Here is a 17,519-nt window from a genome sequence, read left to right on the forward strand (position 1 = left end):
ACCATGCAAGGCCTTGGTTCTGTCCAAAACTTGTACTTTTGCTTGTAAGTAGTTGGTTTCCCTAGAGGCTTGGGTCCGAGGACCATCCAAGGCCTTGGTTCTGTCCAAAACTTGTACTTTTGCTTGTAAGTAGTTGGTTTCCCCAGAGGCTTGGGTCCGAGGACCATCCAAGGCCTTGGTTTTGTCCAAAACTTGTACTTTTGCTTGTAAGTAGTTGGTTTCCCCAGAGGCTTGGGTCCGAGGACCATGCAAGGCCTTGGTTCTGTCCAAAACTTGTACTTTTGCTTGTAAGTAGTTGGTTTCCCCAGAGGCTTGGGTCCGAGGACCATCCAAGGCCTTGGTTCTGTCCAAAACTTGTACTTTTGCTTGTAAGTAGTTGGTTTCCCCAGAGGCTTGGGTCCGAGGACCATGCAAGGCCTTGATTCTGTCCAAAACTTGTACTTTTGCTTCTAAGTAGTTGGTTTCCCTAGAGGCTTGGGTCCGAGGACCATGCAAGGCCTTGGTTCTGTCCAAAACTTGTACTTTTGCTTGTAAGTAGTTGGTTTCCCCAGAGGCTTGGGTCCGAGGACCATGCAAGGTCTTGGTTCTGTCCAAAACTTGTACTTTTGCTTCTAAGTAGTTGGTTTCCCCAGAGGCTTGGGTCCGAGGACCATCCAAGGCCTTGGTTCTGTCCAAAACTTGTACTTTTGCTTGTAAGTAGTTGGTTTCCCCAGAGGCTTGGGTCCGAGGACCATGCAAGGCCTTGGTTCTGTCCAAAACTTGTACTTTTGCTTGTAAGTAGTTGGTTTCCCCAGAGGCTTGGGTCCGAGAACCATCCAAGGCCTTGGTTCTGTCCAAAACTTGTACTTTTGCTTGTAAGTAGTTGGTTTCCCCAGAGGCTTGGGTCCGAGGACCATGCAAGGCCTTGGTTCTGTCCAAAACTTGTACTTTTGCTTGTAAGTAGTTGGTTTCCCCAGAGGCTTGGGTCCGAGGACCATGCAAGGCCTTGGTTCTGTCCAAAACTTGTACTTTTGCTTCTAAGTAATCTATGGGGCCTTGGCTTTAAGGGAATGAAATCCTCGGCCGAGCCCCTTGAACCATCTGCGTGGCTGACGCTATAAGTGTAGCCCCTAGTCAAGAATCATAGCCCCTATCGAAGCTTTACGCTAGAGCACTGTAAGTGGCTGGTAGAAACGACACGGGTGTTGTCTCAAACCATCATCTATGCCAAGACACAAACCTTCCCACAGACGGCGCCAATTGTAGATGCCCAATTTGTTACGATCCCAAGACAGTGTTGGGCTCGTACGAAACGAGGCCCTCACAATATCATTTGTAGAAAGTGGGCTTCAAAGGTATGACCTTGGGTATAGATGAGCTGTTTAGTAGTAGTTCCTACGGGAAATACTGCATGGGCGGGCTTGGTTTCCCTAGCTAAACCCCTTTTCTTTTTTTTCTAGCCAGAGTTCTCCCCCTTTCTGAGATTTATTTTCTTCTCCTTTTATACTGGTGTTCCATCCCCTTTTTTGTGTCCACGTGTTGATTTTACTTTTTGGGGTGCAGGCCTGTCCAGTCGACCCATACCTAGAGTGGTTGGGAGTTGCTGGAAAGGCGCATGGGCATGGGCATGGGCCTGTCAGACGCCGAATTCCGTATTACTGTGTTGGCTGCTTTTTCCCTAGCCCTGCCCCTACACTCAGTTTGCTCCTTTCTTTGGACATTTAGTGAAGTGCCGAGGAGGAGGTCATCCTCGGCAATGGCTCTCCTCGGCTTGGGCCGCGGACCTTAAGATAAACTGGGCCTGGGCCGGGGCTACACTTTCTTTGGCCCCACAATAACAATTTAAATGATTTTTTTTTTCCATTTATTTCAAATAAACTTATATTTATTTTATTAGTAGTTGTTTATATTTTCAAATGAATAAACATTATATATATTACATGTAAACTTGGTAAAATTTTAATATGCATTTAGTATGCTTATTTGTAAATGTATCCTATGCATATGAATGAAGTTACAAGCTAGTATGTATAAAATTGAAGATGTTTGACTTTTGGTTATACTCGTAATATTTTGCCACATAAGTTTTTGATGCCACACAATTTTTCATGTCAATATTCTAAATGATATATTGAATTAATTGAATTTAAATTCTAATATATGTTTAAACACTTAATTTGAATCTTGCCCCATCATATTTTTCTTAAATGATAAAATAAATAGTTTCATATATAAACAGTAATAAATATCCATTAATAATTACAATGATTTTTTATATAATAGTTCTGTAGGGGTGAAATTTCCAAAATCAGCGAATGGGCCTGGGGACCTACACGAAGCCTAACCTTGACCCAACGGGGAATAGGAGCCCAAGTGATTCCTGGCCCAACCCTGTTGAGCCCGGTTTGATCTAAAAGACGTCCGAGGAGGAATGCCTCCTCGGACACACTAATACGGGCCCAATATGCGTCCCCTCCACAGTGAAGAACCCATCCAGGCGAACATGAGCAGGAGGGTGAGCCTCGCACAGCATAGAAGAGGAAAATGTGAGACATCGGGAAACAGCCACAACTGCCGCATTAAATGCAAGAAGCTACTTTTTCAGCCGCATTAATGTGGAGAAGACAGGCAAACAGTGTTACATTGGCCAGTGCAACTCACAGAAAGATAGGGAAGATGTCCGATGGGATAGGCACTCAAGTGAAGGTCCAGATGATTAACAAGTGTAAGGTCCTTATCACTTCAAGGAGGCTATATAAGAGAAGGAGATCCCCACGAAGAGGGGATCGGAGAATCAGAAAAAAAGAAAGGGAGAAAGGTGAAAGAACTCTATAGTCTGTAAACAGAGTAAGAGGTGCACTTATATGTCTCCTCGGACTGATATCCTACTAAACATAAATGGAGTATTCTCACGTTCAACACGTTGCATGGCGCACATCTAACTAACGTTCACTTTGTCTAGTCCTAGCTCTGTAGCCCACTCTCTACAAATTCATTGTCTGGGACTTTTGGGCCAAAACCATTTACTTGCTGGGCCTGGGCCCCAAAATACCGCCCCTATAATTGGCGCCGTCTGTGGGGAGAACTTGTGTCTCGACAAGTGAAACAGTAAGAGATGGAAGGATCAGGTCCGCGCCAAACCGGACATGCAGAATCTCAACGGCAGGACAACTTTTTAAATCTTGAGCGAGGGAAGGGCCAAGATAATCAACGAGAGGGTAGTGTGAACACCTCTCACACGAGTAGAAGCCACTCAAAAGGGAAAGATCATGCATCCCCTAAGCAGAACGAGCGAAAGGCCTTACAGCAAGAGATTGATGATTTGAAGAGGAAGTTGCGTCGAGCGCAGCGAAAACGCCCTTCGCCCGCCTCGGACACTAGTAGTGATGGGGACGGTGAATACAGGCGAAAGTCAAGAACCCCTCCGAGAGAGACTTTTTCCTATGAGGAAGAGTGGCCTCGCAAACACAGCCACAAAAGCCCGTCTTACCAAGGCCTAGCCAATGATGCCATGAGCAAGGCCCTGGATCGCATCTCCCAGTCGCCGTTCACGCGTAGAATAGAGAGGGCAGTGCTTCCTCGGCGGTTCAATCATCCAACGTTTGCCATATACAATGGTTGGACTGACCTAGTGGAGCATGTAAGCCAATTCAACCAGTGGATGGTCGTCCACTCCAGGGACGAGGCGTTAATGTGTAAGGTGTTCCCATCCAGCTTGGGGCCCCTGGCGATGAGATGGTTTGATATCCTCCCACCGAATTCCATAGATTCCTTTAAACAGCTGACGCAGGCTTCTGGCTCCCGCTTCATCACCAGCACTAGAGCCCCTCGGCCCCTTGACTCCCTCTTATCCTTGTCCATGCGGGAAGGAGAAATGCTGAAGGCCTACTCGGACAGATATTGGGAAATGTACAACGAGATAGAAGGAAACTACGATGACGTCGCCATTAGTACGTTCAAAAGGGGCCTGCCGACAAATCATGGCTTAAGAAAGTCCCTCACTGGGAAGCCAGTCACCAGCGTGCGCTAGCTCATGGGCAGAATAGACAAGTACAAAAGGGTCGAGGAGGACCAGCAGACGGGGAAGGGTAAAGCGAAGGTTGTCCCTCAGGAGAGGAGGGACTTCAGGTCGGACCGCTTTAATAGCAGTAACAGGCCGAGAAGGGACTACACGGAGCAGTCCGGGCCTACTAGGGCTCAGGCAGTCCATGCTGTGTTCCAAGAGCCATTGCACAAAATTCTGGAGAAGGTGAAGTGTGAACCCTTTTTTCAGTGGCCGAACAGGATGGCAGGTGACCCCTTAAAACGCAATCAGAATCTGTATTACGCATACCACCAGGAGCCAGGTCACACCACCGATGATTGCAGGAATCTGAAAAGCTATTTGGATCGTCTTGTCTGAGAGGGGAAGTTGAGGCATCTATTGCATCGCCCTGAAGGATGGCAGGAACAGTCAAATGTTGAAACCAGACAGGGCACATTGAGGCCACCCATTGGCACAATAAATGTCATTCTTGCCGCACCTGGGAGAACCGGTTCCAGCCCTTTCAGAGTAATGTCAGTGGGCAGGTTCCCGATGAAGCCAGACGAAAGGGAATCCAAGAGAGCCAGAGTGAGTGCCACGCCATTAATTGGGTTCACGGAGGAGGACAAGCAAGGAACTATTCAACCCCATGAAGACGCCCTAGTCGTGACGCTCAGGATAGGAGGTTATGATGTGAAAAGGGTGTTAGTTGACCAAGGCAGCGCCGTGGAAGTAATGTACCCGGATTTGTATAAGGGGCTGAACTTGAAGCAGGAAGACCATTCGCCATACGATTCACCCCTGGTCAGCTTTGAAGGAAAAATCGTCATCCCGAAGGGCATGATTAGGCTGCCTGTGCAAACAGACTCAGACGAAGTAGAAGTGAACTTCATTGTCGTGGATGCCTACTCCCCCTACACAGCTATTGTGGCCCAGCCATGGCTTCATGCACTGGGGGCTGTGTCATCAACCTTGCACTAAAAGGTGAAGTATCCGTCAGGAGGTCAAGTCAAAGAAATAATAGGGAACCAAGGAATGGCTAGACAATGCATGGTGTCGGCAATATCACGACGACCAAATAGCGAACCTTCCACTTCTGCCGAGAACGGCTTATAGCAATCAATGACCCCGGTCCCAACTGCGCGTAGTGGAGGACCGGCCATGGAGGTAAGCTGTGAGGAGCTGGAGAAAGTACTCATCGGATCAGACCCTGAGAGGTTTTTTCAGGTCGGCTCGGAATTACCAGCACAGGAGAAGTCAGGGCTAATTGATTTTCTTCGGCGGAATGAGGATGTATTTGCCTGGGATCCCTATGAAGCCCCCGGGGTTGACTCAGATCTCATATGCCATCACCTTAATGTTAATCCGGCCATAACACCAAAGAAGCAACCTCCTTAGCGCCCGTCAAAAGAACATGCAGACGCTGTGAGAGAAAAGGTTGCGAAATTGAAGAAAGCTGGGGCTATCAAGGAAGTATTCTACCCTGAATGGTTGGCAAACACAGTCATGGTAAAAAAGAAGAGCGGGAAATGGCGGGTCTGCGTAGATTTCACAGACCTAAACAAGGCCTGCCCGAAGGATCCTTTCCCAATGCCGCGAATAGACCGATTGGTAGATGCGACTGTCGGACACCCCCGAATGAGTTTTTTGGACGCTTTCCAGGGTTACCATCAGATATCCCTGGCTGCCGAAGACCAAGAGAAGACCGCTTTTGTCACCCCAGTTGGCAACTATCATTATAAGGTGATGCCCTTTGGCCTGAAGAATGTCGGGTCGACCTATCAGAGGATGATGACTAGGATGTTTGAACAGTAGATGGGTAAGACCGTTGAAGTGTATATAGATGACATGGTAGTGAAGAGCAAATTGGTGGCCGACCACATCAGAGACCTCGGTGAAGTGTTTCAAATTCTAAGAAAGTACAAGCTACGATTGAATGCACCCAAATGCTCATTTGGGGTGGGATCAGGAAAGTTCTTGGGCTATATGGTGACCCACCGAGGAATAGAAGTTAACCCTGACCAAATAAGAGCCATTCATAGCTTGCGGCCTCCTCAGAATCCCAAAGAGGTCCAGAAGCTTACCGGCATGATAGCTGCTTTAAACCGTTTCATCTCCCGCTTAGCGGACAGATGCAGGCCTTTTTTCCTCCTTTTGCACAAGTGGAAGGGCTTCAAGTGGACTGAAGAGTGTGCTTTAGCTTTCCAACAGCTCAAGGAATACCTCGCCCGACCACCGATCATGTCCAGTCCCGATGCCGACGAAGTGTTATTCGCATACATTGCAGTAGCCTCTCATGCGGTGAGCTTAGTGCTAGTTCGAGAAGACAACGGCACGCAGCGGCCTGTTTATTATGTAAGCAAATCACTACAGGAGGCAGAGACCCGGTATCTCCCCCTCGAAAAAGCTATATTGGCCGTCGTACAAGCCACGTGGAAGCTCCCCCACTATTTTCAGGCACATACAGTAGTTGTGCTAACTCAACTTCCACTGAAATCGGTCCTCCGCAGCGCCGACTACACAGGTAGAATAGCTAAGTGGGGAACAATCCTGGGTGCCTTCGACATTAGATACATGCCTCGCACCGCCATAAAAGGGCAGGTCCTCGCCGATCTAGTAGTTGAATTTGCGGAGCCCACCCTAGAAGGGATGGAAATGTCAGGGTCACGAAGTGTTGATGGGAAACTGGTCAGCACGGTCTCTCAGCATGAGCACAATAGGTGGAGACCACACATTGATGGTGCAGCAAACCAAAGGGGCTCAGGGGTGGGGCTCGTTCTAGTCTCTCCCGAAGGAATAACCATAGAAAAGTCGTTGAGGCTCGGATTCTTGGCCACGAATAACGAAGCCGAGTATGAGGCACTGTTGGAGGGAATGTCGATGATCCGGAAATTGGGTGGAAAATGCGCAAGCATATTCTCGGATTCGAGACTTATTGTGGGACAAGTAAACGGGGAATTGGAGGCGAAGGATGAAAGAATGCAAGGGTACCTTGCTCAGGCTAAACACCTGCAGACCCATTTCAGTGACTTCCGATTAATGCATATACCCAAGAGTGGGAACACCTATGCGGATTCTCTCGCAACATTGGCCACCTCCTCGGCTCAGCCCCTTCTGCGGGTTATTTTAGTTGAAGATCTCTGCCGCCCAACAACAGAGGAGCCCAACGGTGTTCGGGTACATAGCGTCGAGGCAGGGCCTAGCTGGATGGACCCTCTGGTGCTGTTCTTAAAGCACGACACCTTACCAGACAATAAGGTTGAAGCTGACAAAATCAGGAGGAAGGCTTCTCGATTCTGGCTATCCGAGGACTCCAAACTTTACAGACGTTCGTTCTCGGGGCCATACTTGCTGTGTGTGCACCCAGGGGCTACGGAACTCATCCTGGAGGAGCTACATGAAGGGATTTGTGGAAGCCATAAGGGGGGCAGGTCTCTCTCCCACAGGGCCATGACGCTGGGTTACTGGTGGCCGAGCATGCACAAAGAGGCTCTAGAATATGTGAAGAAGTGCGACCAATGCCAAAGGTTCGCCCCGAACATACACCAGCCGGGCGGAGAACTTAACCCGTTGTCCAGCCCTTGGCCATTCGCACAGTGGAGCCTAGACATACTAGGGCCGTTCCCCAAAACGGCTGGGAACAAGAAATTTCTTCTCGTCGGCACCGACTACTTCACAAAGTGGGTCGAAGCTGAGGCGCTGGCAAATATCAGGGACGTCGATGTCAAGAAGTTTGTCTGCAAAAATATTATCACTAGGTTCGGGACCCCGCACACCCTGATCTCGGACAACGGCCTCCAATTTGACAGCAAAGCCTTTAGAGAATACTGTAATGAGCTGGGGATTATCAACCGATACTCCACACCGGCCTACCCATAGGGTAATGGACAGGCGGAAGCCATCAATAAAACCATAGTGAATGGGCTGAAGAAGAGGTTGGACGACGCAAAAGGGAGGTGGGTTGAAGAGTTAGCCCACGTCTTGTGGACATACCGCACCACGCCTCGTAGGTCCACAGGAGAAACCCCCTTCTCATTGACCTACGGAGCCGAAGCTGTCATCCCATTAGAGATAAACTTCCCAACCCAGAGGACTACCGCCTTCAACCCCGTTGCTAACAACAGCCTTCTAGAAAAAAGCCTGGATCTCCTCGAAGAAAAAAAGGAAAGTGCGATGGTTCACCTAGCTTATTATCAGCAAAAGCTCAAGCAAGGCTACGACGCCAAGGTGAAGTCAAGGCCCTTGACGCCCGAGGATCTAGTGCTGAGGAAAGTCCTGGGCACCACGAGGAACCCTGCATGGGGAAAGCTTGGACCAAACTGGGAGGGCCCATACCGTATCACTTCCGTAGCAGGCATTGGGGCATACTTTTTGGAAGACTTGGACGAACATGTAGTACCACGTCCATGGAATGTAAATAACCTGAAAAGGTACTGTTATTAATGAAAGACACCATACTCGACGCCGTGTTACTGTACAGCAATTTTCATTAAGTGTTAAACAGAACCCAAGTCCTACATGGCTCCTCGGACCACAGACTTGGGGGAAATTAACCTCGCAACGATTCTCACTAAGTGTTAAACAGAACCCAAGTCCTGCATGGCTCCTCAGACCACAGACTTGGGGGAAATTAACCTCGCAACGATTCTCACTAAGTGTTAAACAGAACCCAAGTCCTGCATGGCTCCTCGGACCACAGACTTGGGGGAAATTAACCTAGCAATGATTCTCACTAAGTGTTAAACAGAACCCAAGTCCTGCATGGCTCCTCGGACCACAGACTTGGGGGATATTAACCTCGCAATGATTCTCACTAAGTGTTAAACAGAACCCAAGTCCTGCATGGCTCCTCGGACCACAGACTTGGGGGAAACTAACCTCACAACGATTCTCACTAAGTGTTAAACAGAACCCAAGTCCTGCATGGCTCCTCGAACCACAGACTTGGGGGAAATTAACTTCGCAACAGTTTTCCCTAAGTTTTAAACAGAACCCAAGTCTTGCTTGGATCCTCGGACCACAGACTTGGGGGGAATTAGCCTCGCAGCAATTCTGTCTAAATTATTGACTATCATTCTTTATAGAGTCATTCATTCACGCTTGGTTTTCAGTAGTTAAAGGCAGAATAAACATCCATTTATAACAAAACAGAAGAGAAAGTAAAACAACAAGAGGAAAAGGAAATGACATCTTTCATTAAACTCCCTAAAAGCGATCCTAAATCTAATCCCTAAGCAGGCCCAGCTTGGTCGTCTGCTTGCTGTGGCCCCGGAATAGTCTCCTTAGCCTGTGCAACAACCTCCCTGATGGAAAGACTGTCCTTGGGCAACTTGCCCTTCACGGCCAGCTGCGCATCCTCAGTTTCAGGCACAGCAGAGTCCGAGGCTAAAGCCTTCGTGGGGAGAGGCACTTCAGTCGCAGCCTTGTCAGGAATCTCACGAACGTCCTCAGGAAAAAAGATGTTTTCAGTTTTCCTAAGATCGGAATCCGTTGGGACTGCCGCCCGGTCCAAGGCCACACCCCAAGACAGGGTAATGTATTCCCTGCACACAGTAGCCACCTCCTCGGCCAGCCTGACCTCAGTATCCTTAACCCCGCGTTCATAAGAGGTTGCCACTGCCTTCTCGGCCGCCTCCCTGGCCAGGCGGGCCTCCCCCTTAACCTTTGCAAGCTCGGCCTTGAGGTCTGAAACAGCCTGCGTCTCTGCCCTAAGATTTTCCTCGGACTTGTGGAGCTGTAGGCGCAGATCCTCAGCTTGCTTAGTGGCATTTTTGAGGCCAGCTTCTGCGCTGTCCTGCCCCTTCTTTGCCTCCTTTACCTCATGGCTCAGGCTATCGTTTTCCTTCTTGAGGTCGCCAGTAGTCCTCTTGGCAATACGGCGGGACTGGACCTCATTATGAAGGTCTTCACGAGCCTTTTTGGCCCACTCCTCAGCAACGAAGATTTGCTGAGTAACCTGCACCGGAAAAATAAAAGCTTAATAAAAAATAATGGTGAATAAATGGATGCGTAACCAAAGAACAAGACAGTAAAAATGGCCATGTCCCTCTTCAGCGACATGAAGAGTTCTGGTTGCTGAGTGTCACGGAGCCCCTTCATGTCGCGAGGCAGAAGAAGAGGCTGCTGCAGGGCCTCAGCCAAGAATGACGCCTCCCGTCGTTGGGATTCCCACAAGGTTGCATCCTAAGAAATTGAAGCGCTATCCAGTTTGAGCCGCGGCGACCATATCCGTTGTTCCCTCCGAATAGCCGCCTCGCCTTGGCTATCAATGGACTTGGTCCTCTTCTCTTTGGGCTCCTTGGTCTCTTTGCCCTTCTTCTGAGGTTTGGCTTTTTCTTGGCCAACCTCACCCTCCTCCAACTCCCTCACAGGCCTCTTGCGCCTTAAGTTGGGCATAGGCTGCAACGCCACATCCGATGTGGGAGGAGGAGGAAGAGGAGCCTTGGAGGTTGGCTGCTCCTTTGGGGCATCCTTGGAGGACTGCCCTTTGTTCCTATTGGTAAGGAGGCCCTTGAGGCTAGACCTTTGTCTCAGGTCCATTCCTTCTTCTTCCTCAGGCTCTTGGCTGGTACTAACTTGTGCGGTTACTAAACCCAAGTCAAGGGCTACCGAGGCGCGGTCTAGATCTGAATCAGAATCCGAGAGCTCTACTATCCTGGCCGACACCTCTCCTTCCTCGGCAAAGTGAAACTGGTCTATCTGATCCTCCAAAGACGAGTGCGAGGAACCGGCTTCCTCCTCTGGGATAACTACTGTGGGAAAGGCGCGCTGAGCAGGCAGCTGGACGGGCGGTAAATCTCTCGAAGCAAGAAAGCCTGGTACGGAGACGTCTATCCGTGCCAATAGCGGACTACCTGCCCTAATTGCTTGGCCGGGCTCCACTAGAGCACGAGTAAGGGGCACGTAGTCCAAAATCAGAGGCGCCGATCGCAATTGCCCGTCTGCACTCACGTAAATCTCCGACCTTAGAAGGAAGTTGAGTGCCTGGATGTTGACCAAACTAAGCCGAGGAGTCGTATGCTTCTTGTCTGCAAGATCCGAAGAGAGGGATATGTTAGTCCGAGGAGGCAAACAAGTAAAGTCAGAATCGAAATAAAAAAGGAAAAAGGGGGAAAAATCAAAACTAAGATCCTTTCCAAGGGATCTAACTCTATGGTGCCCTACCTGGTTCTCCTGCCTTGACTGGGCAGTGAAGACCGTCGTGCCACTGTCCGGAGACGATCAAGAGGTCGTCCTTCAAGCCTTTGTTGGACTTGGGAAGGCAGGATATCAACCTCACCTCATCGGACCTTGACTTCAAGTAATATGAGTCGCCGAGGCTGTGCAGTTCATATAAATGAACCACGTCATGCCATGTAAGGCCGAGGTTCATCTGATTGTTCAGGACCTCTATGCACCCCAGGATCCGGAACATATTCGCGACGCACTGGTGAGGGGCCAACCTATGACCACGCAAATAATCCCTAGTTATCCTCCCCATAGGGATGGTCATTTCTCCTTCCACAAAGGTTATCACTGGAATGGCGACCTCTCCCGTTTTCCTCTTGATTATGACCTCCTCCAGAGGACAATACTCTAAACCTATCTCCGGCGGAATACGGTATTTGGCCCTGAAGCCCTCCATACCAGCCGGGGAATTCACCAATTTGTCAAGTTTACCCATCCCCCTAATCCTAGGTGACGCGAAGACAATTTATTTAAGGAGTAATGCGGGAAAAAGGCAATGGAGAAGGAACGTACACTTACGGGTGAGGAGTTTGCAGGAAATCTTTAAGGGGACGACTGCGAGGGCTTGAACGCTTTAAAAGGGTGAGTGCGAGAGTGCTCTGAGTGCGTGAGTGCTTGTCCAAAAATGAGAAGGGAGTGCTTTTTGAAAAACTTATGTATCCAGGAGAAGCCGGACAGACATACTCCCGCCTAGGAAAACAGAAATTATCCCAATCGTTGATCTAGCGTCCAACCGTCGGATCAAAATATATGGAACCGCCAAAAGCAATAATTAGCGCCGCATGGGTCATCAACCACCCTCGTCATAAATGAGGCACGTAAGAAGCACACTTCCACGCAAGTGAAGCAGGGACCCACAGCAAATAGTCCTATGAATGTCAAAATCCCGCCCTTCCTCCTCGGACAAGAAAGAAGGAGCCGGAATTTTGAGGGGCTATTGTAGGGGTGAAATTTCCAAAATCAGCGAATGGGCCTGGGGACCCACAAGAAGCCTAACCCTGACCCAATGGGGAATAGGAGCCCAAGTGATTCCTGGCCCAACCCTGTTGAGCACGGTTTGATCTAAAAGACGTCCGAGGAGGAATGCCTCCTCGGACACACTAATACGGGCCCAATATGCGTCCCTTCCACAGTGAAGAACCCATCCAGGCGAACATGAGCAGGAGGGTGAGCCTCGCACAGCATAGAAGAGGAAAATGTGAGACATCGGGGAACAGCCACAACTGCCGCATTAAATGCAAGAAGCTACTTTTTCAGCCGCATTAATGTGGAGAAGACAGGCAAACAGTGTTACATTGGCCAGTGCAACTCACAGAAAGATAGGGAAGATGTCCGATGGGACAGGCACTCAAGTGAAAGTCCAGATGATTAACAAGTATCACTTCAAGGAGGCTATATAAGAGAAGGAGATCCCCACGAAGAGGGGATCGGAGAATCAGAAAAAAAGAGAGGGCGAAAGGTGAAAGAACTCTATAGTCTGTAAACAGAGTAAGAGGTGCACTTATACGTCTCCTCGGACTGATATCCTACTAAACATAAATGGAGTATTCTCACGTTCAACACGTTGCATGGCGCACATCAAACTGACGTTCACTTCGTCTAGTCCTAGCTCTGTAGCCCACTCTCTACAAATTCATTGTCTGGGGACTTTTGGGCCAGAACCATTTACTTGCTGGGCCTGGGCCCCAAAATACCGCCCCTACAAGTTCCATTTAAAAATACAATCAAAATAAATATATGTTGATGTTATGAATATCGTTTCAGACTCCATTTCAATTTGTCCATTGGAACAAACCATTTCGATATATACTAGCCTATTTCAGCATACCATTTCAGGGTTGCCGCCAAAACTTTATATAAATATATATATATATATATATATATATAAAACTAAGTCTACTTCAAATGATATTATACCATATCAAATTATTAATTCAAAATCAAACATTGAACATTGTTAATATTATCGTTACAAAATACAAATATATAACATGTCATATATATATATATATATATATATATAGAGAGAGAGAGAGAGAGAGAGAGAGTAATGAGGAAAAAAAAAACTCATGTCATATGTGAGTAAAGCAAACAAGAAAAAACACATTGTTAAAGGAAAATAATAAAAAATGTCAAATGTGAGTGAATTAATAAAAAATGGGTTTAGGAAAAGAAAATAATGATTAAGTAATAAAAAAATGGTTTAAGAAAAATATAATGATTTGTTTACATATCAACCGAAATCACCTTACTGGGTGAGATTTAGTGGAATGGACCAAAACAGGAGGTATGAAATAGAATTTAGAATGAAATGGAATAGGAGGGTGATTCGTACCGGTTAATTAATTGAAATAGAAAATTCTGGCCATTTCAGGCAGAATGGGTTGAATTGATAGCAATACTTTTGATAACTATCACAATTTTCAAATTCCATATTCATATATACAAAATAAAAGAGAAAAGAGATATTGTTTACGTAAATATATTACTTAAAAGTATAAATAAGGCATTATAACACTAATATATTCTTTCGAAAAACAATTTCTGATTTTATTTTCATAATGAATCAGATTTACTAAATTTGGTTCCCTTATTGCATTGAATTTAATCATATCGAAACATTTCTTGGATCTGTAGCTCATTGTAACTTTTGATCAAAATCATTTAGTTGTTTGTCAAAAATTTTGTAGCTCAACTAACACCTTCTTTAGGTGTTTCCAACGAAAATGTTTAGGGCTTAAATTCCCCTTTACTATTGTTACAATTGAATTTTTAAAATAATAAAAATAAGGGAAAATTACAACTTACCCACTTGTGATTTGGCTAAAATTTAAGTTGCATACCTGTAGTTTAAAATTTGACACTTTACCCATCTGAAGTTTGACCAAAATTTAAGTTGTCTACTTGTGGTTTGAAATCTCATGATGTAAGTGTTCGTTGGATTCTTTTTTATCTTATTTGATCATGTATTTTTATTTTTATTTTTTTGTGTGTTTTTGGAGGAGAGAGACATAAAAGTGGAGCAAAACTATATATTTAGCCATGTTTTTAACAGAGATGAGTTATAGAAATCTAACTGAGTTAACCTCAAGCGGGTAAAGTGTCAAATTTCAAACAACAGGTAGGTAATTTAAATTTCGTCCAAATCATAGGTGGATAAGTTATAATTTGCCCTAAAAATAAAAATAAAAACCCTAGCAACAATAAATCAACACAAGAAGAATATGGGGAATTTATCAACATTCTCAATGGAAGGGCATAAGCAATAGTCACTCACAGTGGTAATGTTTGATCTTTTCCTAGGAAAAACCTGTTTTTGAATTATCCCATCCCATACTTGTTGAGTTGTTGCAAAGGGAAAATTAATTACTTAAAAAAAAAAAAAAAAAAAAAAAAAAAAAAAAAAAAACCACCACCATAGAGAGACCATGATAACTGTTTGCTTACTTGCTAAATGGTCAATGTAACTCCCAATTTCCAAATACCAGATCAAAATATCTTACAGTCTTACTTGCCACAAATTAAGGACACTTTGACTTAAAACGTAAGAGCATATACTATGTAAAATTTTTAATTTTCATAGTCCCAATCAAACTAATGTGCATTTGCATTCGATTTCTTGTTGAAATTTTATTTACTCAAAGTTGTTTTTATTTTTAATTTTTTTTTTAAGGAGATTATTTGCTCAAAGTTAACAAAAAGTATAATTGTAATTGTAAAAGAAAGTGGGAAAGCATCCCCTCTAATTCCCTTATACTTTTAGCTGGATAAGCAGTTTTTTTTTTAGAAAAAAAATTTCATTCATTAATTCTTGAAATTGAATTGAATCCAAGTACAAAGCCTCCAATGCTGGAAGAGGGAAATCCTCAATCCAAATTACATAATCTGAAACATTTCTAGCATACCTAACCAAAGAGTGAGCAACTAAATTCACTACACGACCAATTCATCTAACCTCTATCCATCCAAGACCAAAATAGAGCCATTTAACATCCTCCAAAATATGGCCCAGATGAGAGAGATGAGGGCCAAGTACTGTGAGATATTTCATAATATTTGGCATTGTCACCTTTAATGGCGAACTCAATAAACCCAACTTTTATAACAAACTCAACTGCTTTTCTGCATGCAAAGAGCTTGGCTTCCTCTCACTGTCAACAACAAAGGGGGTCCTTTTCTTGGTAGAGAAGTTGATGATGCACAAAAATTGTCAGTGAGCTGATAGTCCTCGAACGCTCCAATGGGTACTTGAAAAACAAGAGACTAATAATCTAACAGAGAGCACCGGTGTGGTACCGACCAAAGATTCTTCGAAGATCAAGTCAGTGAATGAGAAATCTCTAAGAACTCTATAGTGAGAGAACTAGGAAATTTATGCGTACCTGGGAGAGGAGCAGACTTGATGCTTGTTGAAATTTTATTTACTCAAAGTTGTTTTTTTTTTTAAGAGAAGAAAGACACGTCTAATTTAAATCTATACACCTATATAGCAAAAACGTGTATATGATATTATTTTTATTTTGGCTCCAAAATTAAATATGATAATTAGAACAAAACCCAAAAGTTTACCGCTATACATATATAGCATGATAATGTATATGAAAATTGCCTGATGTTTAAATTTTTATATTTCTTTATTATATTTCTTTTTTTATAAAAAAATATTTTCATAAAATATAACATCATTATTTTGACAGTTATAATTATATTTGTTTCAATTATTTAAACGCAAAATGTCTCCTCCTCTTAAACACTAGCTTGTAGCTTCATGCATACGCATGAATATACTTAAAAGATATATGTTAAGATGCATAGTATAATTCCTGCATATATAATTTAAATACTGTAAGGACACGATTCGTAACGAACCGTAACAGTGTTGGGTTCGTACGTAAAAAGGCCCAAACAATATCATTTGTAGAGCGTGGGTTTGAAAGGCTAGGCCTTGGTCACCAAACGGTGGGTTTTTCGTGGTGTTCATACATGATTAAGTCGTTTTCGCCCTAGGAGTCTTTCTCCTGGAGGCGGGCTGGGAGGCTCTGGTTTTTGGCCATTTTTCCCAGCCCCTTCTCTGGATTGCTTTCCTTTCCTTTTATACTAGCCTATGTTCCTTATCCTTCGTCCACGTGTAGGATCGACATTCCAAGACTAATATTTGTCCCATCAGCCAATACCCAGAGTGGTTGGGGGTGGTTGTAAAAGCTGGAGAGTATGGCTCTGTCAGGTGCAGAGTATTGAATGACAGTAAGGGCAGCTTTCCCTGGTCGTTATACTTTCAAGCGTACCCTTTTCTATTGACACAGATATTTTAGATTTTTCCCAAGCTGTTTCTGTACCATTTTTGCCCTTCCTTCCTGTGAGACCTCGGACATGCCATGGACTGAATCATCCTCGATGGTGTCCGAAAGCTATTTTGTACTTGTATTACCGATCCTGGGCTATAACCCTTCTCGTCTCGGGCTTTAGGCCCCAATGAATAAATGGGCCAGGGCTACAAACTATTGGGCCAGGGCCGCAAACTATTGGGCCCCACAAATACTATTAATAGTCATTATTATTATTATTTTTTAACTTTTTAAAAAGTCTTTTAAGAATATTATTAGGTAGAAAATGTAAATTGTCTATATTTTTTTTTTTAAAGTTTTTTAATACTTCGTAATTTTTTTTATTATGAAGCACTTTTTTTCATCTTTTTTATTTTTATTTTTATGGTTCATTAATTTTAGAATCTTTGGTTTTTGTATTCAATAACTCACCTGGATGAATATTCTCAAAAATTAAGAAATAACACTCTCTCTAAAAATAATTAATTTAAGACACATGGTACAAAATTGAACTACAATTATAATATCTAATTGAATTTTCTCAAAATTTTGTCTTTAATATATATATATATATATATATATATATCCAATTTACTATGCCTTTATATGATATCAACAAAAATTTATGCATTTATATCTATTAAATGCAAAAATGTCTCATCAAATTTTCTTATACATTAAATGTGCACAATCGACCCTTAAATTGCTATAATAAATTTTTAATTGACCCTTAAATTGCTCTAATAATTGTTTAGGAAATGCTAACAAATGCCCTTAGAACAATGGTTAATAATACATTTAAAGAAAGTTTTTATGGGAAAAGAAAAAAAGCAATTAATGTTTTGATAGCTTTTTAAATTTCCCATAAAAGTGGTGTCAAAACTTTCCTAAAACGGATTGTTAACTATTACGCTAAAAACACTTGTTAGTATGACCCTAATTGTTTTTACCAATTATTTCCACTA

General features: G+C 44.3%; 1 protein-coding gene across 1 annotated transcript; it reads left to right on the forward strand.

Moving 5' to 3' along the window:
* Positions 1–6,244: 6,244 nt before the first annotated feature.
* On the forward strand, positions 6,245–7,882 carry LOC126722306 (uncharacterized). The gene is made up of 2 exons (XM_050425460.1): positions 6,245–7,530; positions 7,762–7,882. Exons 1-2 carry the CDS (start codon positions 6,245–6,247, stop codon positions 7,880–7,882), a joined length of 1,407 nt encoding a protein of 468 aa, XP_050281417.1.
* The last annotated feature ends 9,637 nt before the right edge of the window (positions 7,883–17,519 follow it).

The sequence above is a fragment of the Quercus robur genome, chromosome 4, assembly GCF_932294415.1.
Source record: "Quercus robur chromosome 4, dhQueRobu3.1, whole genome shotgun sequence".
In the NCBI taxonomy this organism is placed as follows: domain Eukaryota; kingdom Viridiplantae; phylum Streptophyta; class Magnoliopsida; order Fagales; family Fagaceae; genus Quercus; species Quercus robur.